Source organism: Harpia harpyja, chromosome 20 (assembly GCF_026419915.1).
Source record: "Harpia harpyja isolate bHarHar1 chromosome 20, bHarHar1 primary haplotype, whole genome shotgun sequence".
NCBI classification, from domain to species: Eukaryota; Metazoa; Chordata; class Aves; order Accipitriformes; family Accipitridae; genus Harpia; species Harpia harpyja.
This window is the reverse complement of record NC_068959.1, coordinates 17,466,228-17,492,675: the sequence shown is the minus strand read 5'-3', so window position 1 is coordinate 17,492,675 and position 26,448 is coordinate 17,466,228. Positions and strand designations below refer to the sequence as shown.

The 26,448-nt window shown below is 38.3% G+C and overlaps 1 protein-coding gene across 3 annotated transcripts in view; it reads left to right on the top strand.

Moving 5' to 3' along the window:
- SLIT3 (slit guidance ligand 3) overlaps positions 1-26,448 on the top strand; it is a 537,543-nt gene that overhangs the window by 429,311 nt on the left and 81,784 nt on the right. For all 3 annotated transcript variants that reach the window (XM_052816501.1, XM_052816502.1, XM_052816500.1), the window contains 6 exons: positions 1,325-1,457; positions 10,782-10,850; positions 11,979-12,050; positions 12,234-12,305; positions 18,873-18,944; positions 24,096-24,259. In XM_052816501.1, coding sequence (XP_052672461.1) covers positions 1,325-1,457; positions 10,782-10,850; positions 11,979-12,050; positions 12,234-12,305; positions 18,873-18,944; positions 24,096-24,259 — 582 coding nt within the window. The remainder of the gene's footprint in view (positions 1-1,324; positions 1,458-10,781; positions 10,851-11,978; positions 12,051-12,233; positions 12,306-18,872; positions 18,945-24,095; positions 24,260-26,448) is intronic.

Below are 26,448 nucleotides of genomic sequence, written 5' to 3'. Positions count from 1 at the left end.
AGCTTTCTCTATCATACAGTCACTCAGACAGCTGTGGTGAATGGAAGGTAGATGGTGGCAGGGTGTAAAACACAGAACATAGGGGAAAATTGAATATGCTGAAGAAACATGCTCTTTCTGCAGGTTTATGAAAGACTTTGAATTTTGTTTCCAGTCATTAAGCCAGCTGGGGAGAGAAAGAAAAAAAATCTTCCCTGTTCTTCTGTAGGCTGGTCATCCTTCTCCATCCCTCTGAATACAAATTATTCCCTACCCATACATTTATGGGTAATTTTGTTATCTTTTATCAGGATTTCCACTCTTATTCTTTAATCTCAATGCTCATGGGTACATCCAGCAGAGAGAAGAAAGAAAGAGATCTCTCTCAATTAGTCCTTGCATCAGTTTAAAAAAAAAAAGGCAGCACATAATGACAGCTGGCTGTGCGCTCTTGGATTGCAGCACTGTGTCTCCGTGCTGGTCAGCTCAGGCTGCCTGTACTCACAAACAGTTGTGTGGTTCCTCTCACTGTCATCTAGAGAATGTGCCACTGTGTTTCCTTTCATATACATCGTGATACTGTAGCATGCATTTGCCTCATTCTGCAGCGCCTGTTGCTTTGGGGGAAAATCCATCCTTTAATGTTCTTAACTTCAAAGAGTTGGTTTCTTCTGCAGAAATCCTATTGTTCTTCAATTACAAGATTTAATCTGCTGTTTATGGACTTTTGAAACCATTTTTGGAGAAAGTAGATATTTTTATGTATGCACAGACAGATCACCAGCAGTTGGAAGTATGCTGCTCAGTTTCTTGTTTGCCTGGTTATCCTTGTCAAAAACAATGAGGTATTACAATTCAGATGATAAACGAAGTGCCAGGCTGACTTTAAAAAGTAAAAAATCAACATCTAAAAGCTGAATTTAAAAAAAAAATATGTTCCTAAAGCAGAGTAGATAGTGAATATCATCTGTCTAGATGAATTTAAGGGCAATGTTCTGGTCAAGTTCTCTATTTCAGCTAGTACATTGGGGGTGGGGGAAGGATTTGGGATTCACATAACTGATTTTATTGTAATTTGCAAAATTACAGAGAAGTAGATACTCCTTAGAAAAAAATATTTATTTAAAAATATTGCTATTCAGTTTTTGCACTGTTTTTCATGTTCCCTAAAGAACCTGTATGAAGGCAGGTTGATCCAAAGCATAGGATCCACTTTAAAATATTGTGATGGTTGCCATGGATTCAGGGATGTCCCTCCTTGGTCCTTGTAAGCAGTTATCTTCAAAGTGCATGACTTTGGGCTCTAAAGCTGACTTCTTAACGCCCCAGTTCTCTCCCTCTGCAGGTAATGATGAAAGCAGCTGCTTGCTTTCACCTCCTTGTCCTTCCCAGTGTACTTGTGTGGACTCGGTGGTACGCTGCAGCAACAAAGGGCTGCGGATATTGCCCAAAGGAATTCCCAAAGACGTGACTGAGCTGTAAGTTACCTTTTACATAGCTTCTTTCATGAGAAGTTCATGAAATTACATCATAGTGAGGCTTTGTAGGTCCTTGGGGGTTTTGCCTTTGACTTCAGTGACTGGTGTTTTGTGCTTTGGTGCTTTCCATATGTTTTGACTGTTATTTTTATACTTATTTGTCCCTTGACTGAATACGTTGCTCTCTAATGGGAACACAGTTTATCTCTCCTTGTACCCATTAATTCTGTGTGTAGGAACAAATGCATATAGTAGTACCAAATAATCCTGTAGTGTTTCTGAGAAGCCTAAGCTCACAACAGGCAATTTGAAAGGATGATGAAAATATGACTTATGCAGCTGTGAGCTAATTATCCTCTGAGGAGATTAAAAAAAAAGATAAAGAAAGCCAGTGGTGGAAAGAAACAATGAATTCTTTTCTCCAAACCTCATGAAATGGCTAAAATAGCAGATAATTTGATTAAATTGTAAAGTAAATTTATCCTAGTTGAGAACCATCTTTCTAGTCATCTTTTCACATACCCCTCGCTATGATTTTACACTGGATTTTGGTTCTTTCCATGGAAAGAAAATACACTGGTGGGACTGCTTGGCTTAAACGGTTGGCAATAGAAATACTGAGCTTTTTCCCTTTAGGTCCTTATTCAAATCTATCCCAGGTGAGTCATTACTGAAACTTGTTACAATCTCATCAACATTTCTATGCGAAAGGAATTGGCAGAGTTAGTTGGTATGTTCAGTGAATTTTGTAATGAATTAAAATGTGGTTTGCACTGTTTTTACCAGTGTTGTAGTCAAATACAAGACTTTGTTACTGAGTGAGGAGTGTACTGAAAGTGTATGTGGTAATTCAAATTAACATGGAAATTTTGCATTAATGAATACATCCTTGGAACACTGTTAACCAGGGGATGGTTAAATAGTGGTTTGAATTAAAAGCCAAGTCCTGGCCTGTATTCCCTTATATATTGCCATCAGTGATAAAAAGTCTGCAAGGTGGTTTCTGCTCTATTCTTGTTCAGGTTTCATTGCATTCAAATATGACTTGCCAACAATAAGATATCACAGATGTTACTTTGATTTCCACTGCCACACTGAGGAATTTTATTTTGCATATTGAGTTTTACTGATACTATCTGATACACTGACGACATAACTTTCACAAAAAGAGTGAAATTAATCTCACATTCTTGAAAACTGCTATATTTCTTAAGCTGTTTCTTGGCAAATGAGGCAATAGCCTGGAACCGAGCAGTTTGAGTTCATAGGAGTTTACGTGACTGTCTTCTTCGGTAGGAGCCTCTTGGCTGTGCAAGCCTCTAGTTTGGCTTTCTACTTTCAATCCAGAAATGTGTCAGCAGAACACAGTCAGCCACGGACTGGCTGGCTCTGAATATTTCATGTTCTTGAAATATAACCTTGAATCTGTCCCAGCTGCCTCAAAATTCAATCCTGATCTTACTCTCCTCTCAACCAACACAAACTGAGCTCCTTATTTGTATCTATACCAAAAGATGAGCTGCTGAACCTAAAAATTTCATGTAGTTGTGGAAACCATGAGAAGAATGAAATAAATAAATAATTTTTTGAAAAAAATCAATCTTACTTGCCTTCCTTCTGTTTCCAGGTTGAGATGAAGATTTTGCCCATAATCTAGAAGGGACTATATCATCTAGGTCCCAAGTTGCAGGCGTGAACTTAAGTATTTTTATTGTTCTGTGAGAATTGTCATTGCTGCTGTGCTAGACAGCATCTCCTGTGGAACCCCACCTCTTGCCTCATTTTGAGGACAGTGAAAACTTGGCAGAGAGAACCCAATGGCTTTCTGGGCACAGGGTGAAAGAGATTTATCTTGTTCAATCTATTTACAGTTCTCACACCAGAATACCCCCATTTCCCTAGGGCAGTCCTAGATCCCTTGAATTGTGTCCTAAGGCTGGAGTATCTTCTTAAAGCTATTTTGTTTCTGTGGTAGCAGTGGATATCTGTTAAGCACTAGAAACCAGAAACTGCAGAAGTTACCTGCTGCAGAAGATATCATGGCTTTTGCATGGCTAGAGAGAGCCACAGCGGTCTCCAGGGCAGGGATGCCTTCACCTTTCTCACTGGTACAGCGGGCACAGGTGCTGAGGTAGATTAAAAAATCCTTGCCCCGTGTTTACCGCAACCTGCGCTGCCTTTCTCCCCTTCCACGCTCTCATGTCAGAGACCTCTGGGCAGTGTGCTGGGGTCTCTGTGCTCCCACCAAGCACTGGCACAAAGCCGCGGTCACTAAGGACAGAGGTCATGCCAAGGAGAGGACAAGGGTGTAAAGAGCCTCTTGGCCACAGCTCCCTCCCTGCGGGAGGCCTGAACAGTGATGTGATGCAGGGGAGCATTTTAGTGGAATTGTTATGAATGCACCAGTCTGACTTTTATAAACTTCCATTATTGATGTATGGATTTACAAGGCACATTAGCTACAGTGCTTTTTATTAAACTGCAGTGTGGTTTTATGCAACATGGTTTAAGAGAAAGAACTACCATGTATCTAGATAAACCAGTCTGTTACGGCTGAATATAGCCTTCTCAGAAGTTCTTTTAAATTCTTTTAGAGGTCTTACAATGGTCTTAAAGCAGGAATTTTTTTCATTGTAACAGGTATTAAACAGCAACGTGCAAATATGAACATACCTCTCGCACAGGCACATAGGGAAAATGTTACCCTTTGCTGGGTCAAATTTCACTGTACCTAAGCTCAGCAAAAAAGATCACCAGCAATGTTTTATTACATGGTGGACTGGAGACACAGGCTTTCTCCTTCCAACTTTCTTCTTGAGTTTCTGTTTTGAATGTGTATATAAACAAAACATGTGAAAACCATTATCTCCTTCATATTTAGAGCTTGGAATGACAGGAGACATCCCTGTGCTTGCTTTGTACCACCCTTGGGAGGAGGGATTACCTTGGCAGGGAAGGCTTCCATCTAGAATAGAATTGAAAAGATGACTAAGTCTCCTGGCTTTTTAGAGGGATGATGATGCAAGCAATTTCTACTTCCCAGCTATTCCTTCACAAAACCCCGTCATCATGGGCAAGTCTTCTTTCAGTTTCTCGGGAATAGGGAAATATTATGTTGTTTCTTGCAAATTCCTTTGCTGTCTATTTATGTACTGCCTACATTTTTTCCCACTGTTTGCTTGTTCTGAAGAGAAGCCTTGGGTTTTTTGAACGTACTCAGTTTTCTAGTCCAGATGTTCAGAAGTAAAATGTTCATGCAAATAGCTAGTTTGGAACTTAGCCTCGCTGATGCTTAGTGGTTTAGGCTTTCCTTTTCTTCTTTTTTTTTTTTTTCCCCAAATCTGTTTGAACTAAGTTTCCCATGCTCTTTTTCCTTTTACATATTACCTCAATGCGTGAACACTAGGGTTTTTTCTTTTTTTTTTTCTTTTTTTTTTTTTCCACAAAAACGTAGTCTATTTCTAATAAAGTCTTATCTGACAGTATCCAGCTGCTTTTATGGACCTACAGCGAATAATATTTTGCACTGGGGAAAAATGTTGGAGGCAATTATATGGATGGCGTGTGCATAAGCTGTAACATAATGAGCATGGTGTATTTTAGAATAAATATGTACTAATCATGTCATCTCTAGACTCCAAATGTTGTCATGACACTGAGCTATATGATAGCACTGATGGGATTGTTAGGAAAACCTGCATCCATACATCATTGTGAGTGATTGTTTTTCTTTCCATTTATATTAATACATATTAATATTTGCATTACTTTTGCCATTTCTCTTTCTCTCCTCACAAACCTTCTCTCTCCTGTTCGTGTCTTTTGTTCTGCTTGTTAGGTTCATTTAGGCTGCAAGCTCATTCAGTACTTGGCAAAACAGTTTTCACAAGTGGCTGACCTGCTTACTAGCAGAGGGATCCCACTGAACTGTCTTTTAGCTCTTTATTGCCCAGCTCTAGCTTGCTGCCTGTTGCTGCCTCAGCCTCAGCATGGCACGTTTATTCAGCTGCATCTCCAGTTGCCAAGATGATTTTGACAATTGCTTCCCATACATTTGTTGCCACATCTACTTAGAGGTATTTACCACCAATCTCAACCCTCCTTTCCATCTTCCGAGGCACTTGTGATTTCTTTTGACTTGTGACTAAAAATAATGGCTCGTACACGTGCCATGAAAATTGTTGCAATAAATATGCTCTAAGCAGGTAGTTATGATACATGTAGAATATCGTAACAATTTAGTGCCATTTTTCAGTATGCCTATATTGCTGTTGATCAAAGGGATAACTCTGAAGTGAGATATCTGATGAAAATCATCTGCTTGAGAATGCAAATGCTTTTGCTTGTCTGGTAATCTGCACTACTTTATACACTGACCCTTAAACACAGACTTCGGTGAATTTTCCTTTGATAATAAAGGAGAGAAACAGTTTAGATCAAAGCTTGGGCTTACATGGTCCTGTATCATAAAAGGTTTTACAGCCTGCTTAATTCACTGCGGAGGAAAATTCTCCCGTTGAGAGAATGGATAGTTCTGTAGAAGGATATTTTAGTTAAAGCTGAAATAGAGGACTTAAATCTGCATTTCAAATCTGACATTTAGAAAAAGTAAATAGTATCGATACTATCAAATAATGTGTTCAATGACCGATGAAATTTGAGTACATATCAGAAAGGTAACGTTAGCACTAACAGAGACTAAAGGTGAGTTTAACTTCAGGGCCTTCACTTTTCTCTCAAACACAGCCATGTTTCTGTGTGTCAGACCTGTAAGCTGTGTGTGGTCTGATATACAAATGCAGCAAAATCCAGAGTCCAAACTTGCCAAAACGTAAGAAAGTCCAAGATCCAGATTTATACCTAGATCCATACTTGAATTTTGTTTCTTCTCAAGAAAGTGTAATTGAAGCTCTTAAAGTTTATGCCTTGCGGATCTTTCATCTTTCACAGCCCAATTCTCTTTCAGAACACCATTTTTAGGAAATGAAACTTGCCTCAAAATTTTAGGATATTGGGTATCTGCATTAAAAAGTTTAGATTATAACTTAATTTTAGAGCTGCATAAAATTGTCAAATATCATCTTTTTTTTGTACTGTAGCATTCTATATGAAATATGTAAAGAAATTAAAGGAGGGGCTTTGTGCCTTTTCAATTACTGCCTGAGAACTGATTTCTCTCTCCAGTTTCTTCTCTTAGCACAGATTGCCGCTGTGAGCTTGACTTTATGGCTGAAGAGACATGTCAGTACAAAAAAGGTTCCAAGTGATTCAAATTGTTACATGATGCTTTGGCACCTTGTGCTGGTTATATCACCTCCAATCCAAGTGGTTTCAGTATAAAAATAGACAAGTTGGAAAAAGAACAGCTGTCATCTTTTATGCATAGTTTTAAATTTTTTATGTGTGATGTTAGTGTGTGTGGAAGGTGCTGGATGAGCCCCGGGGCTGCTGCAGGCACTGGGCTCCGAGAGCCGGCGCAGTTGGTGCAGGCATGGAGCGAGGCGTGATGTGCCCCACGGTGCCAGCCATCCTGGCCGAACAGTTACCTGTCTCCAGCACTCAGTCATGTTTTAGAAGAAGCCTTTCCTGATAGGTAGTTGGTGGCATTTTATGAGAACATGAACTCATGTTTTTAGGTTTTTTTCAGTTTTGTCTCTGGTAATTGCTTGTTGGTTACAAGTCATTATTGAGATTTCAAGATTCCCAGCAGCATTCATGGGGTAAAAACCAATTTCCAATCTGATATTTAAACTACAGCATCTAGAGACTTTAGGAAGCAAATGAGGTTGTTTTGGATACTAGTCAGTGTGTCTATATTAAGGTAGCTGACACCCACTGTGGACTGTGACTATATATTAATAACTTGACTCTGAGCATTAAAATTAGATGTACATTTTTTTCATTCATGCCAGAATTTCTCTGCATACCAGATGCAAAAAAATCTTCCTTTGGCTAAGGATTGAAAATAATTAAAAATACGATCTTCCCTCCACATCATTCTGTTAGGGCTTTGTTAGGGTTTTGTTTTGTTTGCGCAGGGAGTCTGTAGCTTCATCCATGGTTTTTTATTTATATATACGTATACATAAATACTCAGAGTTTTGTAACTGGGCTCTGCCCCTTCACCCTCAGGAATAATTCTGTTATTCACTGTGTCCAGCTTCCAGCCCTCTTGTAGCCCCCACACATCACCTTCAGCCCAGCAAGGTGCAGAGCTGCTGCCCCTGCATCCCCTCCCTGCCCTGATGGAGGCCTGGCCCACAGTGGGCAACGGCTCATCTGCAGCACTTGGTTTCTTCAAATGTTGCATCTCACATCCTCCTGATTCTTGGCATGCCTTTATGCCCTAAAAGCTCTGGTTATTTCAAATTCATTGCACTTAAATGTGCTTTCAAAATGAATTAATTTTTGCTTAGAAAATACTGCCATTCTTTGTATAATGTGGTAAAAGGTTTAACAGTAGTGAATTGTTTTTACGTATGCATGAAAAGTATATTATCAGTAATTTTTCAGTGTAAAATTGTGTTTGTTCAGAAATTATACCACTGGTATAAGTATTGCAGCTTTCTGCTAGCACATTTATATAACCATCAAATTGCTTGCAGTACAAATCCAAAGTTATTGAAAGCAGATCTTCTGTAGGAGTTTAACTCCAGGGGTCTGCATGTCTATGTTAGTCTGAAAAATGAAGCACTGGATTAAAATGTGCACCCTCGACTTCTGATTGCACCAGAAAGCAAAACATGGGGGAAGAAACTTTGGCTAGCCATCATCAGTTTCTTCAAATTGCAGGCTGTTTCATATTGGGATCAACAAGAGAACATCCTGAAAATATATTTCTGAAGATTTCAACACATTGCTAGAGTTGAGTCTCCTTTCTTAAAGGAAAATCATGTATAGCTTCCAAATACATAATACATGACCTGCTTTTGATTTCTTTTGGAAATCCTTTGGATTTTACATTGGGAATAAAGACTGGAACCTTAAACTACTGTCATGCATGGGTTTAAGATTTGCCGCTTTCTGGGATGAAAGAGAAGGCGCAGACTCCCAGCAGCTTGCTGCATCCATAGCAGACCATGACTGGGGAAATGAGACATGATTTCCCTGTTTAATAGTAACATATGTGGTTGAATTCTGAGGATCTTCTATGTAACAATTTATGGTGTGAATTCACCAAGGAACTCCATTTTCAAAATAATTTATAAAAAAAATTGTCAAAATGAAGCAAGGGACTTTACAATTGCTGAATACGAATATCCACAGGAGGTGTAAATGTGGCATAACTAACCCATACTCCGGTTTGTGATAAGTTGCATCAGCAGAGCAGCTGTCACTGCTTTGCAAGAGCTAACTTTACTGTGCAACACCATCACTTGATGATTGTGATCTTTGTGAATGGAGAGATTAATTGGTTCAATAGGTTTTTTTTATTAAGGAAGGATTTTGCTTTTGGTTAAAATTCAAAAGCCTGTAGTCCTGCTTGTCTAGCCTAATCCTAGCAGGAGCTAGGTCAGGTCCACCGCATGCTCTAAAGTAATTCTGCCTTGATGGGATCCTATGCACAGGCAGAATGGATAACCAGGAGGCTGGGGTAGTTTAGTTGGAGGAGTTTAGTCGAAAAGAGAGCTGAAGCAGCAGAAAATGGTGAGAAGGCATTATGCTGGAATAGAAGGGGCTGGGGGGCAGAAATGTGACAGTTATAAAATGTATTATGTAAGAAATTCTGTGAGTTTTTAGAGATTTTATTTTTAAATAATGTAAAAATAAAGTTTGTGGGAAAATTTTCTTGGATTTAGTTTACACAAATATCTCTGCTGTTACAGTTAACGTAAAGAGGGAACATACAGCACAGTAATAATCTATTATTGTTGTTTTCTATAGTAAATGCAGAATAAGGAGGTCTGTTGCCAAAGAAAAGGAAATTGTATGTGTGGGATAAAAATTCTTAACATTATTATTGGATTATATTTTCAGCAGTAGAGGCAGCACATTAAGTGTTCTGGTGTCTGTGGGCTGCATTTCCTGGCTACGCTTGATTATCTTTCAAAACATACCACATCAATTGCGTTGCCCCATGTCTACCTTAAGAAAAATCCCCTGAAGTGTCTTGTAAGGAAGGGAAATATTATTTCATCTTTTATCCTCACCTGTGGAGGGAGAAATGCCTTCCTCCTACACAGTACTTTCTGAGAAGGTTGGATGTATTTCCCAGGTAGATATGGCTTCTCGCAGATGTCTGGAGGATCACCTTGAGAGTGTCATGGCACCACAGCGGTCAATTTCCATTGGAGCCTTATTACTTTGGTATCTTCCAGGGATGCAGTTTCACCCAAAAGCCAAGGTTAAGGAAAAGAACTCCAGTTCTGTCTCTATTATTTTGTAATAAACAGGAAAAGCTCCACATCCCATTGCTACCACAGGTCAGCTGTGGAGTCTTGAGTACCCATGCTCTCTTCTGGGCAAACTTTTGGAAAGTATTTGTTCAGGGTTTTTCCCTTAGTTACCGAATGTTCATGTTTCTTCAGTGGAGAAAAACTTCAAAACACAGGTACTATATGCCTGTATGAGGACATAGGATTATCCCAAAAGGCTTTAGGCCTACCGTGCATGTGTCTGAATAGAGACACATTCAGTGGTGTCTCAAACAACTTCCACCCTGGAAACACAAGCTATTCTATTAAATACACTTAGTGCTTATAGGAGGAGCCTGTATTGAAAGAGAACTTGGTCTTTGGTCTTCAATTTGTACCAAGTTTTCACCCTGCACCAGCATACTTTGAAGAGGAAAGGTAAGGATGTGGCATCAAACTCATGGATGTTTGTGTTGACACTAGAATAACTGAGACTTTTTGCAACACAGAGACCTGGCAGTGCAGCTCCTCTTCCAGTTCTGGCTGTACAAGGAACTTACATGCACAAGATAAAAACCTTCCTAACAGGATCCGTCAGCACTCAGAGTTCTTACAGAAACTTGTTAAAGATAACTTTAAGTTCAGGGCACAAGCTATATAATTTTTCTCCGTTTTTTCAGTTGCTGTCACAGAAGAACCAACTGGTCATTTCTGTTTGCTGTAGGCCAGAGATCCTTTATTCACCTCCAAGTCTTAAAAAAAGAAATTTAAAAAATAAATAAGCTACTGTCATGCTTTGCATGTGGGATAATTCACTTATAAGGGAGAAACTGTTATAGTTTCAAAGCAATGGATCAAAGATAATTTCCTTGATGACTGACTTTTTATTTTCCTCTTTCATGGTGCAAATTGAGTGACAGGAGTTCTTGTTAACATATTTGTGTAATTGTCAAATCTGACTTTTTTTCAGTTACCTGGAAGGAAACCATCTGACTGCTGTGCCGAAGGGGCTCTCCACTTTCAGACACCTGACACTGATGTAAGAAACACGTGGTTTCAATGTCAAGAAAATTACATGGCTCTTTCTGCAGTATGTTGTAGGTGGAACATAAATAATTAGTATTTGGAGGAAAAAAAACCCACAAGACCCAAAAACCTTCTGTAATTTGAATTTGGAGAGAATTTCACAGTGGTCACTGCTGCCAATAAGTGTTCATAAAGAGCGGAGAAAGAGTGAGGTGACTGAGAGCACCAGAGACCCTTCCTCTGCAGGAGCTTCCAGGCTCTGCGAGAGGACTAAACTCTCATGCAGGCTGCTACAGTTTCACTTGGCAGATTTATCCATGCAAAGCTGTAAAGGTCATTAACAGAGGAGACGGCATTAATTTGTTCTAGGTGAGGCAGTATTGATAATGTTAAGGCAATGAAAATTTGCATAGCTGTTTCTGCTATGAACAGTCATACAGATAGAGACACAACTAGCCTTTGTTCAGTAAATTGCTGCCTGAAATACACAGGAGTGAAATTTCTTGGCTGAACTATTTATCAGAAATTTTCAAATGCTGTTGGAATCAGCTGTGTAGATACTCAAGTCAAATGGGCAGAACAAACTCAGACAAAAGCAACATGGAGGGAAAACTGCAATCCTCTGTTTTAAAAGAGTGTTTTATTTGGAAACATCTCTAATTTTGTTTTTCAAGGGAGAACAACAACAAAACAAAATGTTCTGTTTGAGCCTAAAAGACTTGTTTGAAAATGAAAAATGTAATTTTTTTCTGGTAGCTGTCAATGTGAAGAGCATATGGAAATGGTATGCCTGTAATTCATTGCAAAGCAAGTTGGTTCAGTAAATATTCACCCATGCTTGTATCATTTATTAATTTATCCTCCTTCAAAACTTTTGCTTGTATTCACTGATTTTTTTTTTTGAATGCTATATGCTGGAGATATGCCTTAATATTTCTGAGTCTGAGGCTTTTTAGGGGAGTCTGATGTGCTTTGCTTCTAGAGCTTATTCAGAGTTGGTTAGAAAAATGTATCAATTGATAATATGTGACTTCTTAATTGCTTCAAGCACTTTGCTGTGCAGATATTATGTAATCTTTAAAAAAAGACTTATTTCACAATTCATACATATAAATGATATTTTCTCTGTGTGTTTCTTCAGTGATTTGAGCAACAACAGCATAAGCGTATTGGCCAATTACACCTTCAGCAACATGACTCAATTATCAACACTGTAAGTAGTCCAAAGTTTTGGTAACAGTTTTAATTGCTTTTCAGACACCATCTTAGGTGTTGAACAATTAGTGTATATCTTGTTACTTAGGCATGTGGATTTCCATACTGCTTTGTGGTTGAATTAGTAGTGAAATAATCAAAGAAAATACAATGTTGTAACTCTTTTCTCTCATTCCCCCAGCATCCTGAGTTACAATAGACTTCGGTGCATTCCAGTCCACGCGTTCAATGGGCTCAGGTCTCTTCGAGTGCTGTAAGTACCACTTCTTCGATGCAGCCAAGTTGCAGCTTATTAGAATGCTGTTGATGGCAGGGAGGTTTTTAATGAGCAGATGGCTTTCACTTGATCCAGTAGTCATAAATATTTTCACACAATTAGCTTCAATGTACTTGTACTTAGGTGCAATATGTCCAGTAATGACTAGAGCAGGTGAATGCTAAACTTTGAAAAGAAGCAATTACATATTTGCAGGATGAATGACTTTCCTCTGATAGTTCAGGGACAAGAACTCTCATGAAAACGGGCCTCCGAGAGACTACATAGAATCTGTTTGTCTCTTCTACTTGAACAATGTTTGGGTGCCCCACAGGAAAGGACTTTTCTCTTTGTCTGTGAAAACTTGATCATATTTTAGAGTGTAAGTTTCCACTGGATGCTTCAGCAAGAGTGTCTTTACTGAAAACTTGTGCATTTTTAGAATACTGTCTATAAATTTAGATTTCTGCAGGCAAGTTTTTACATAAAAGAGTGCAATCTGAAGGGAAGTTAGAAGTCCCCACACTAAAACAATGAGTCAGTCAAGCCAGTGGCTGGGTGCCAGTAATGCTGAGATGCCTGTCTCAAATGTCTTTAAGTCATGAATGAAATTTCACCTCATGTTGACTGGTGGCACACTCAAGAGATGTCCATGTGTGGTTTCTTTCTTTGGAGATCCTTTTCTGCACTCTTTCTTTCCAGTGTAGCTGCTTTCAGCAGCTTTCTGGATTGAACAATTTGCCTACAATCTCTTCTGAAAGTCATCTTCTTTATATTGTCTCAGAGTGTGGGCTGTGGGCCTGTTCCTTGCAGCAAGCAGCCCCCCCAGCTTTTCTTAGGCATCTGCTAGTCTGACTCCTGCTTCAGTCTCATATTTACTGTCTCTCACTCCCCATCTGCCCCATCAGAAACAAACCCTGAGTTAGGTTTGCTCAGTTGTTTGTGTGGACACGTGACCCCATGTGCAGCAGTCAGGACAAGGTGGAGAAGCCGCCTTTCTCCCCATGGCCCAGCAACACAAGTGGCTCATCATTACTTGCATAGTAAACTGAAAGCGAATAAATTAAATAGCTTATCTGTGATGAGATTATTCAGTGTGCTGAAGAAGAAAGAGCTTTGAACACTAAAAGGCCAAGACAGAGCAGTTGAAGAATATGTCCTGAGTGCTTTGAAACTTCACATTAGCATTTTCTATTTTTTTAAAAAAGTTAGATGTCATTCACATGCAGAAGTTTCTGTGAATTTAAAGAGCAATGGTTGCTGTGCACTGACTCCGTAATTAAGGTGTCGACATGGACACTACTGCAACTGTGGAAGCAATAAGGCAACGGTGTTTGGCTGAGCTCTTTCACTGTGGTTTGAGTGGTAAAATAAATAGACATCTAGGTTTCAACCTCCTAACTTGAGACAGCTTTAGCATCCCAGTTTTCATTAGTAAAACCAAGAAAGATACGTGATTTGGATTTGTTGTTTTACGTTTGGATTGGGACTCTGTTTTCTAGCGCACTAGGATGGTCACATTTGAGCTGTTACATGAGTCCTGAAATTCAGCCACAGACGAATATATTCTGTTTCATGGCCAAGTAAATTATTCCATATGGAGCTGTCTTCTGGCCTGCTTCTGATATGCAAGCTAGCTTGATTAAAGCTAGTTTGGGACTCTCTACCCTGAATTACAGTGCAGAGTAAGAGAGTATACGATGCCTCACTCTTTCCACCAGCTACAATTTGTCTTTTTACTTCTGTTCTTGCAGGCCACGTATAGACAGAAACAAAGGGCAATATTTAATAACAACTGATATCTTTGGGCTTTTTTAAATGATCTGCTAATCAAATTGAAAAAATATCTTCCTCCTTCAAGGGAGAAGCCCTCCCTGTCTTGCACAGAGCAGCACGAGTGAAATGAAGCCTAAATGGGAATCTCTGCCTCTGCTCCATGCATTTGGAAGCCTCCAGATTGATTTGATTTATTATGGCCCACAAAACTCTGGTATCAGCTACAACTTTTGCTACGTGTCATCTATGTTGTTATTAAAAATCAATTCTCCAGAGGGAAAATGGCTTCCAAGTGACAGTGTGCAATCTGTTATTGTCAGTTATTTATTATCCATATTCTCAGGGGAATTTAAAAGAGAAGACATCAGCAAAACAATTTCCACATTTTTTTTTTAATAAAAAGAATATAGTGATCTCATTACCTTTGACTGTGCATGCCTTTGAAGGTAGCAGACCCTTCTCATACAGGCTTCTGTGTCTTCCAAATTCCTTATGTTTTCTTTACTTTTTGCCTCTTTATAGTAAATAAAGAAAACATGTATTTGAAAATCAGAAAAATCATAGATGTATGACGAAGTTGATCTTTGACAGGTATCTGGTTCTGTCCTCTGTCTCTTACACTTTTCAGCACAAGCCCAATTGAGAAAACTGCAGAGTCAACATATTTATACTGAAGCCTGAATATATATCAGTGTTTACACAATCAGGCCTTTAATCTTCAGTCTTCACATGACTTATCCATAATGGCAGCCAAAGTGTGCTGGGGAGCAATTTCAACATCAAGTATTAAGAATTTTTTTAGTGAGCAAAAGTTGATATCAGTAGGTTTTTGCACCAAAGCTATTGCAGTGAAAAATTGTGGGTTTGTTTTTTTGTCCAAAGCTAGTCTTTTTAGAAGCTAAATGTAAACAGAGTAAAAAAGCTGAGATTGAGACAAAGTAATTATAAATATTAGAACTCTCTGGTAGGCCTGAACTGATTATTTTAGAGATTATTTTTATTGTGTGACAATGTTATAACTTCCGACATTTTGTCCTGATTTAAATAAGAAATAAAAATACTCTCTCAGATCACTAAACCATTTTCCATGTTATATTTATGAAAAAAATTATAAAATGAGCTACAGAATATTCTACTAACATGATATATTCTAGTTTTACTGAAAACTGATGGATATTTACTGCAGTTCGAAGCTCACACAAACTTAGTAATATGTGTGATGGTAAAGCTACCACTAATACTCTTCAGGCACAACCTTGGAACCAATTTTTGCAATATGCTTTCCTTGTTGGATACTGCACTGATTTGACCTAACAGAAATATTACTTGGCTTTGTTTCTTTGGTTTGTTGGGGTTTTTTGTATCACAGAATGACTACTTGTACTTATCCAGTAAATCTGTAAAAGGCGCTGTTGTTACGAGCATTGAGCAATGCCACTGTGGCTTCCCACTTCCTCTGACATCTGAGTTGTGTTGGTTCCTGCAGGGTTTGGCATCCTTCAGAGTTCGTTGTAGGTGTTTGCCCTTAATGGCACGTGGCTCTGCTAGCTCAGCCAAGCTTTTAGCCACATTTTGTCATTACAGGGTAGATCATTGTTTACTGAAAAAGCATCCCCTTTGTGTCTATAGTAACTTAATGTTATGAGACAATGGGCTAGGAGACTTGGGAACAGCTAGTAAAAGAAAAAACAACCAAAAAAACCCCCAACCCAGAAGGATATGTTTAGTTCATTTCCTTATCTGAAGACAAGGTAATAAGTTAGTGAGATTACATGTAAAAGAAAGTTTTTGTTTCGAGAATTCAAGTGTTTTGTTACTCTGTGCTCTGAGAAGAGATCCTCATCACCTTAAATTCATAGCCCAGCTGTTTACCAACATTTAGACAAGAGGATACCTAGAAGTTGTGCTTTTGAGGGAGAACACACATATCAATGTGTGTTTTTTAACTGTCCAAATGTTTAAGATTTTATTTGACCATTTGCTTAGAAGGCTTTTTGGTATAAAAATGTGTTTCTGTTGTTCATCCAAGAGGAAATGGATTTTATTGCACCATTGAATTCTCTTGCCTCTATTTATTCTTGTGGGTTTCAAGTTTTTTAGCATTTACCATTACATTTTAGCTGCATGGGTGATGATGTTGCTGACATGATTTTTTTATTAAAATGCAGGCATTTGCATCCATGAAACATACCTCAATGTTTGAGATATGTAGTCAAGCCATTCATTCCAAATGTTTTTATTTTTTTGATGGTTTTACCTTCTTACAGATAAATGGCTTTGTCATTCTTCAGCTTCTCTTGGAAAAGTTTCCACACCCCTTCACGGAATAAACACAACTGATATGACATGTAGATAAATATAAGTTCTGTTGTCTGTTCAGAGAGAATTGTCTTGCACATCTTTAAGTGATTTAAAAGATCAGAATATAAGCTCATTATGAGTGGCTGCTTATTTAAATATGCTCCTTTTGTTGAAGGAGGGAACATTTTGATGACAAGTTGTTGACCAGGCACGACCTTGCATCCACATACCAACAAAATTACTCCTTATTTAATAGCTGTGGGGTATGTCTCAGTGAGTTGGTCATTCTGTATAGAATTAGTGAGTGTGCTTTATCTGGAGTTACTGCGTGGGAGCTCATATCCTTTCTGTTCCTGTTCGGATTAATTGCTTGGAGATCCATCCTTATATATGCCAAGTATTATTATTATTAATAGGCAAAACCTAGGTGTGCTTCAAAGAAAATTTCAGAATCAGGCTGTTTGAAGGGGAAGGTTTTGGTGTACTGGCATCAAGAACTGGAGAGAGAGGCCAGCAGGATAACTCTGCTCTAGTTTTTGTGGTTTCACGCTCTGTAGAAAAACTTTGCAGTATAATAAGACAGAAACTGCAGCTGCAATGAGCAGCTGTGAAACGTGATCATGGTAACATTGCTTATGCTCAGATAGTTCACAGCCCCATGGTAGGGCCCAGCCTCATAGGAGAGAGGACAAGGTGTATCTTCCCCTCACAACTTTGACTTTCCTTGCTGGTGTAAGGCACTGTGTAAAGGTGGAATTCATAAGTTATAAGGCACCATGTAGGTCCTGGTGAAGCTTATAGTGGTATTAGGGAAGGAAGGATGCAAAAAGAGATGCATTTGTTTCATCTGGGGCTATTGTGTATTTCCATGGGCCCAGATGTTTGGTTTGTTCTAAATAAACTCCGTGTGCACCATTTCAAGAATCTGTACAGTCACAGAATAAAAAATAAGAGATGATTGCTGTGTTCCGCAAATCACAAGGTAAATTAGAAAATAAATGACTCGAGGGAAAGAGCTGCTACAAAACTGACACAGCAGATTTCTGTTTTCCACCCTCCTTTGCCACGTCTGGAGCATTGACAGTAATTTCTAGACCTGGGAAAGAGGACATAAAGAATACGGCAGTTTGTTATAACTGAACCAGCTCAGGGGAGAACTGTAAAAGAAAATATAATTTTAAAATATTGATGTCTTTCTCCTTTGCAAGTTTTCTACCAACTTCTGTTTAAGAAACAGCTAGTGAGATCCAGCAGAATCGAGTCCTATTGGCTCCTTATGAGCTCTTACTGTCTGTTACTATGTGAAGGAGTAAACTCATATTCAGTGACATGCAAACTGGAAAAGTTAGAATAAACTATGAATATTTTTCTCTATGCTATTTTTTGCCAGGTAATTATCTAGTGAGGCAGAGGATGCAGCAGCTGAGTAGCTGATTTTATTTATAAAAAAAAAACTTACATGATTGTGTATCTACTCTGGTGCATTTTCTGGATAGTTTTTATGCAATTGTCACCCCCGGCATCCTGTGCCCTCCCGCACACTCATTTGTTGCTGGATGTTTTCCTGTCTGATCATAGCCTTGATGCTGCAAGAAGTGCTCTGCGTCTCTATTTGTCTGTCACAACCTCTAGTGGCAGTGCCCTACTTCGTAGCAGGGCCTTCAGTTGTAATTGCAATGAAAACCACAAGTAATCACAAATAATGATTTTTACTCTTGTGTCTACTACTTTGAATGCAAGTATTGTGCTCTACAAGCTGCAAGAAAAATCTTTCCATTTATGCTTGCCTATGTAACACACACATAAATGTATTTCTTAGAAAAGAGATAAAGTAGCTGCTTAATTTGTCTTGGAAACAGTGGAGAACCCTTTCGAAAGGATCCTGAAAAGCCTGCTAGAAAAATGTTAGTTTCTTTGCGCAGGGCGAATAATGGCCTAAAACAACTAATTTCAAGTATTTTCCTTGGTAGCATAAATGTATTTGTCAAACAGATTTTAAAAATACTGCACAAAGAGGTATTTCCTACTGCAAGAATGCGAAACTAGAATCTGAAAGTGCAGCTATATTTGCCCTCATGGGCCCTTGTTCTCTCCTAGGATCTCTCTGAAGTCAATATTTAATTTAACTTTCACAGTTCCTATTTTCCCCGTTCTGTTTTTCCTATGTTTCCAGCTAATGGGATTCTATAAAAGAATACAGGTCTGTATGTGAGGGTCTGCTTGTCATCAATACCCTTTTAATAGCATAAATAGTATGTCACCTTTTTAATTTAAAACATTGGTCACCAACAATTCCAATTGTATCATTACTTTAAATGCCAACATCTAGAAATAGAAGTAATAAAGCATGGAAGCTCATGAGTTGTGAATCTTATAGCAACTCTCAAAGAAACAAAATTAAATATCCTTCTTAGGCACCAATTCCTTCACCTGTAGGGAGCAGATAAAATACTGGTGTGATACCTTCCTGCTTCTCCCCTTTTCTAGGACACTCCATGGAAATGATATTTCCAGTGTTCCCGAAGGTTCTTTCAATGACCTGGTATCCCTGTCCCATCTGTAAGTACTTCTGTCTGGGTTCATCTGTTTGATTGACGGTTTCAGATTTATAAAACAGTACATATTATTACAAATTTAAGATTGTATAGCTTTTCTGTTTTTCCTGATCACTTTCCATATTCTATTCTGGATATTCATAGTGCATCTGTTCAAAGGAAATAAAAAGATACTAGAACCTGTTGTTATTAGTTACCAAAATATTTTCTTAAGGGAAACCAAATGAGCAAACGTGACAGTTTCCTCTTCTGTGGAGTTTGTGTTTAAGGCTTTCTTTCAGCATTGTCTATTTGAAATGCAGAGTGTGTCATGGTCTAGGGTGAGACAGGAAACCTCCCACAAAGAGCAAATATTAAGCAAATGTGAATTCTTTGCTTAATAAGTGTCATATGTTTTGCATACTGAAATGTTGCCAGTATATGAACTTGTTGATGAATCAGTACTTCAGAGATATATATGTAATCATATGGGAATTGGTCATTTCACAGCACTAATACTTCATTCCGTAGTTTGCAAAAATTATTAGACGTTTCAGATATTTCCAGAAATTACTATTGTATTGCTGGATGTCCAGGATATTTTTAAAAGCTGTTCAGTTGATGAAAGAACTGTAAAGACAAATAGCTGCAAATGTTACAAAATAAACCTGAAGTGTAACAGTTGGTGCTTGTTGTGGTTTAACCCCAGCCTGCAATTAAGCACCACACAGCCGCTCAATCACTCCCCCCACCCAGTAGGATGGGGGAGAGAATTGGAAAAAAAAAAAACCAACTTGTGGGTTGAGATAAAGGCAATTTAATAGGTCAGAAAAGGAAGAAAATAATAATAATGGTGGTAATAATAATAATTAAAAAAATGATAATAACAAAAGAATTAGAATATATAAAACAAGTGATGCACAATGCAATTGCTCACCACTCGCCAACCGATGCCCAGTCAGTTCCTGAGCAGCGGTCCATGGCCAGCTTTCCCCCCAGTTTATATACTGGGCATGACATCACATGGTATGGAATACCCCTTTGGCCAGTTTGGGTCAGCTGTCCTGGCTGTGTCCCCTCCCAACTTCTTGTGCCCCTCCAGCCTTCTTGCTGGCTGGGCATGAGAAGCTGAAAAATCCTTGACTCGGTATAAACCCTACTTAGCGACAACTGAAAACATCAGTGTGTTATCAACATTCTTCTCATACTAAATCCAAAATGCAGTACTATACCAGCTACTAGAAAGAAAATTAACTCTATCCCAGCCGAAACCAGGGCAGTGCCAAAAGAGTGAACAGAAAATGTTTTTTCACTGAGATAATGTGTGGTACTTCACATTATTAGACAATAGACGTAAAGGAAAAGTAATTTTGTGTAGCATGTTTCTTGATTACTGTCCTCAAGTAATCAGAGGGTTGGTCTTGGTCATTTTGTGAAGTGACTAGTTTCACAAGCTGACACAAATATTTTTGGCTCTGATGCTGCCCTCATGCATGTGAGTTGATGTTGATGTATACAGGTGTCAAGATATACAATTATGTGTGCATTTAACATAGGTTTTATATATCTATTTCTCTCTTTGCAACCTTAAATGTGCCCTCCAGAACACTTACCTGAACACAACATTCAGTTCATATTTACATATTTTCTGGATAGCAAATATGTCCTTGGACTGTTTATTTCTGTGTAACAGCTTTCTGTCTCAGTTTCTCTCTGGACAATAAAAAATAAAGATATCTCAGATTGGTAGGGACAGAAATCATATGTGAGCAACTTAGGCAATTTCACCTTCAGCTGAGAAATAACCTCTCTTTCAAGCTTACACCTTGGTATCTAAGTCAGAGAAAATATTCGTTTCGCACAAAATGTATGTCTTCTTCATGTTCCCAGTATAGTCAAGTCATTTGGTGTGTTATTTTGGAATGAAAGTCTGACTGAGCTGAAGCCCTGTACCTCCTTTTGGAAGCGCAGTGACACCTCCCATACTGGGAATCTGGCTTCTGAGGGTATTTTTAGAACTCAAGAGATAAACATATCATGCCCCATTTGTTTGGATTTTCCTCGGGGTTTACTTTAAATGAAGTGCAGATACAATTTTTCTGGGTAAACTGTTCACCTTAGGGAGTGATAAAAACCGCTTTGGCCCAATACAGTTACTGCAGTCTATCTGTTTAGATGTATGTGCTGCCAGAAATGTAAAATACACAAAGCTCAAATGAACAGTAATAAATAGGATCCATAAAATAAATAAGACCTGTCTGGGGTGTAATTTGCACAGTTGAACAATTGAATTTTACAGTGCTGTTGTGCTCTCCAATTTCTTAAAGAGGATTCTGAAACTTTTAGCAACCACAAAGATTTTGCTCTTCACATGCCAGAAAAAGCTGTGCTTATTCAAACGAAGTCATACATAATTTAAAATAAATTCATTTTGAGCTCTTCCTGATATATAGATCTTCAAGGAGAAAGCATGCACTTGGAATAAGTTTGAAAAATGATACAAGGGGTTGCTACTCATCAAACTCATAATGCATGGGAGAACCAAATTTTATGTTAAATTTACAACCTGTGTGACTAAGAGTAGGATAGGTATTATGGCTGGAGAAAGCTGCCTACCAAGGTGCTGAGCAGGATGTTCAGCCTGGGCCTTCTGCATCAGTTTGGTGGGGGGGGGGGTATAAAATTAACCTTTAGAATTGCAAAGAATTTTGTGTAGCATAGACAAAACTATTGATTATAGTTAGTCTTTTGTAATAGCTTTAAATTGGTCTGTAATTGGAAGAATAAAACTGACATTTAGAAACTTCCACTACTTTTTGCATAGCTGTTTAAAGTCTACAAGAAAATGTTCACCAAATTTCCTTTACATTGTAAACCTATTGTTGTAATGTAACTGTTATAACAAACTATGTAGCTAATATACCTCACTAAAGACAGAGGAAGGTTTGTGTATGGTATACACACACAGGTTTTGTTTACTGTTTATTACTTTACTTGAATCATATAATCGTCTATTTAAGCCATGAGTCTACTAAATTGTTTAGTCCAGGGCAATGACAAAAATGTTACAGTACTACTGAAGGATCACATATATTAATACTTAAAAAACCCCAAAATCCGTTGGGGTAGAACTGAGACCGTCGCAGTTAGGTCGGTTCCTGCATTTGCTGTCCTTACTGTTCACTGACACACAACTCTGTAACTGATTCCATTTCCCAAATACTGCCCACACATAAACTGACCCCTCGGCACTCCAGGGACTCCACAAAGAAACCCTTGGTGATGGATGCTGTGTACAGCAGGTATTTCTGTCAGACATATTTCCAATAAACAGCTCAGATTCCTAATCCTGGTGAATCACCTCATCTTTACTCAAATTTATGTTAGTTACCTATAAAAATAAGCTGTCCCCTCCTCTGTTTCACTACATTATCATGGCTAGAGTCATTTTAATTGACTTTATTCTAAGGTGCCTCAAAAAAAAGTGTCTGAACAGAAATATCTGCACAACATTTCGAAAATGCTGCTGGTGGTATTTCATTACAGCACTAGATATTTTTACCTTCTGGAAATATTTTGCTATAACAGGCAAAGAAATAGAAAGACTATGTTAGAACTCATGAATGAAAATACAAGAATTCACTATAGTTCTTAGAAATGAAGAAAAAAAAACCCCAACTAAAACCACAAACAAAAGAACGGAAAGATACATGTGATAATTTCTGCAGTTGTACAACAACGTTATTGGTAATCATTTCTAGTGTCTATAGAGCAGCTTTATGTCTAATGTGGTTTATAAAGATTAATTAACATGGTAACTAGCTTTCCGTTGTCCTCCCACTCCCATTTTATATATTGCAATTGCTCAATGCTAAAAGTTAATTTCTCGGTCCAACTTTCACTGCTGCATTTCGTTTGACCTTGGACAAGTGAGCCAGTTGATCACAGTTACAGGGTCAAAAAGTCAACCCAGTAGTTTTTTTCCATTGTGAGCAATGGATTTACAGAAGGAATGGATGGATATTTTTTAATACTGTGCTGCAGTACACATTTAGTTTTGATGAATGAGCCCTAGACAGGGTTTGAACCTATGAACCTTATTATGAATCTGTCTAGGGCACAGTGGGTTCATTAGTCACTCCAATAGAAATGTATCAACAAATTTACTGAGGTTTCTATCTTAATATCCTGTCTGATATGTTTTTATTTGAAAGAAGCTTGAGTTTAAAATACCATCTTAAAAATAGTTTATAACATATGCAGAAATAGTAAAGTCTAAAACCCAATTTGAATTATTGGTTTCTTTAGTATGTCTTCCCTATGCTAATCTTTATTTAGTTAATTTTCTTCCCATGGCAATTCAGGTGTTGTACAGCAAAAGCCTTACATTTACTTTCAGCAAAATAAATTCAGACTTCCAATTTCTTCACACTCTCAAAAATTAATTATTTTTAAACTGACTTTTCTGAAGCCTGGACTTTGTTTGTAATTGACTGATTGCCTGAAAAGACATTTTCTTTAAGAGAAAAAATAGTATAAATTAGTCAAGGAAACACCTAAATTTAAGGTAAAAAGGTTTGTTTTCTTTTGGATAGCTCTCCATGAATAATGAAAAAGTTCTGTGAATTATAATTGCACTATGTGAATGCATCTACTTCAACCATATGACCTAACTCAAGCAATGGGTTAACCAGCAAATGTATTTTCAAAGCCATGAACAAATCTAGCAGACGTCAGGTTACAGTTTTGAAAACAGGGGTATCCTCTGCGTGTATGTTTGATCTAGTTAGAAGACATTGACATGAGTCATCAGATCCAAACTAAATTACACAATTCACTGTTAGAATATGCTCATGAAGGCCGAAGACTTAAATGACAGAAACCAATGTGATAAGTCTGATGAAAGCAATATGTCTGGCGACATTGCTCAAGCACAATTGTTTGAAAAAGTGATTTGTTGTTAGGTATTTATACTATCTCCCTAGCTAATGATGGGAAGAAAGGGAGAGAGTGGGAATTCTGGAGGAGATAAATCTAAAAGACCTCCCAAATACTCAGAAGATCTTTCCCACATTTTGAAGTACAGCATTCCTGTAAAACATGCCTTGATGAGATCAGGGATGTTATCTTTGCTTGCAAGCCAAAATAACTGCTGTTAATTGTTTTACACCACCAGGGCTCTAGGTACCAACCCTTTGTATTGTGATTGCAACCTCCGTTGGCTTTCCGAGTGGGTGAAGGCAGGGTACAAAGAGCCAGGGATAGCCCGCTGCAGCGGGCCTGACGCCATGGTGGACAGGCTGCTGCTCACAACACCGACTCACCACTTCCAGTGCAAAGGTAGGAGCAAGCTGGGAGGCTTTCTGTTCAGTCCTGCTGCTTTTCCTCATATACAGTGCTTTATTTTTATACTCTTGGAAGCTGTTCAGTTTTAAAGTGAGTTTGGGGGGCAGTTGGGTTTGGCTTTGGCTTTGGCTTTCATTTTCTGAACCATCACATTACATTCAAGTTGCATTTTCAAACATTCTTCCACAAAGTGCAGTTAACTGCACCACTGGAAGGAAAACCAGCAGACCTCAGAAGAGTTAGTATTCCTGTTGCTCGCACCAGATTATATAATGGCAAGTTACCATATAGGATGTTGGTAGAACTTATTTGAGCAAATAAATTGGGCTTGGCCTTCTACCTACCCCAGAAAACTGGTAAAATAAGGGTTATTTTAAAAATATAGAGCACTAGTTATTATGTACATTTACTTGAAAACTGAGAAACAGAATTCTTCTGGAAAGCAAATATTTATCAAAAGTACATTTTCATTTGAAGATCTGCAAACTGTCCTCATCAGGTCTGTATCAGAACTGTAGATTATGGAAAATGTTTCTTGTCTGAATACAGTGTACATTCATTCAGGGAAGGGTTGAGGTGCAGCTATTAACAGTTAGGGCTAGTCAGTGATAGGAGTATGCTGCATTAGAGAGCAGTTAGACAAATGACAAGGGGCACACTTTTTTGTGGATAAAGTAGCTTATTACTGACTGTAGATTAGGATATACTTGTATGTTCTTACTGTAAAAAAGGTTTTGGAGGTTCGCTTAGGTTACCAGTAAGTACGTGAAGATGGAGCTATATTTGTAGTGGAAAAGATGGGTCAGTAGCCTCTCTTAGAAATGGAAATAAGGGCATAAAGCCTGTTTTTGTGTATCTCAGAGTGCCATGCACATTTACGGTACTGCTTGACAGCATGATTTTATAGAGGCTGGGATTAAACTGCTGAACAAACAAATGATGGTGTTGAGGTGGGTTTAGAAAACAGGTTCCCAAGCCTGAGCTGATTTTTATGTCCTTTCAAATATATTTTAATAACTGTAACCTTATAATTTAATTACTTTGAAATGTCAGTCTCAAAACTATCAGAACTCTGACTATAATTATCAGAACTACAGACTATAATAGTATCTCAAATGCGAAGTACAAATATACCCTAAATATCAAATAATGTACTTGTTCACACAAGGTGAAACAAAGAAAATGATCGTATTTACATATTAAACAGGGTCTGAAAATTAATCCAGAAAGAGAAGCTAGATGATGCCTTCATTCTGAAACTGTGATATATCAATAGTTACACTCACTGTCTCTCAAAACTAAGCAAGTAACTCTTAGGCAAGAGACAAGTAAACCTCTGATCCAGACTATTAAAAACAGCTGTATGGTTTTTATGTAAATAGTAGTTTGGTCCACTAGAAAGCTGATGGGCTTTCTACTATCCCAACTGTCTCCATGGCTTACTTTATCTGAATAGAAAAGGAGAAAAAAAGTGTTGATTCGGAGGTGGTCTTTGGGCAAGCAGAAACTGTGGATGGTCTGGACAAGTGGCAGTATGCTCCAAGAAGCTCCAGGCCCTAGAAGAATTCACCTTTTCTCATCACAGTACATATGTTTCGAAAAAGAATGCATGATTTGGTAGTCTAACTGAACCCATTTCCCATGTGCATGTTTAAGATCCAATGCCTCGTACTATTCTGTCTGGACATTGATGATGCTCTTTTATGGTAGAGCAACAGGATTTATTACAAGGTCAAGTTCAGGTTTACCCTTGGGCTGGAGCCACGTGCGTGGCCTGTGGCAGGGTATGGTGTGGCTTCAGTTTGTCCTGCAGCTGCATCACCTTCTCATCGCTAAGCTGTAGCTGTGACATGTGCCTGTCAGCAGAAGAACGAGACTGGGATGACGCAGTGTCCAAGGATATGTCTGTACTTCTTGCCTGCATAGATTCAGTCCTAGCTCAAGTACTGCTAGCATGGAGCTCAGGGTGGGCTGAACCCTCTGTCCCCCTAAAACCCTGAATTATTGCTGCAGAAGTCAGCCCATGCTGAGCTTGGTACTTTGAGATGCTTGTATAAAGGTAGTGCATAGATGTCCTCTGTGACCTCCAGTAACTTTTACATTTAAAAAAAAGTAGAGTTTAACTTATTCTTGTTAAAATTATGGTTTTAGCCTGTGATTGAGCAGAAGGTTATGTCTCAGCA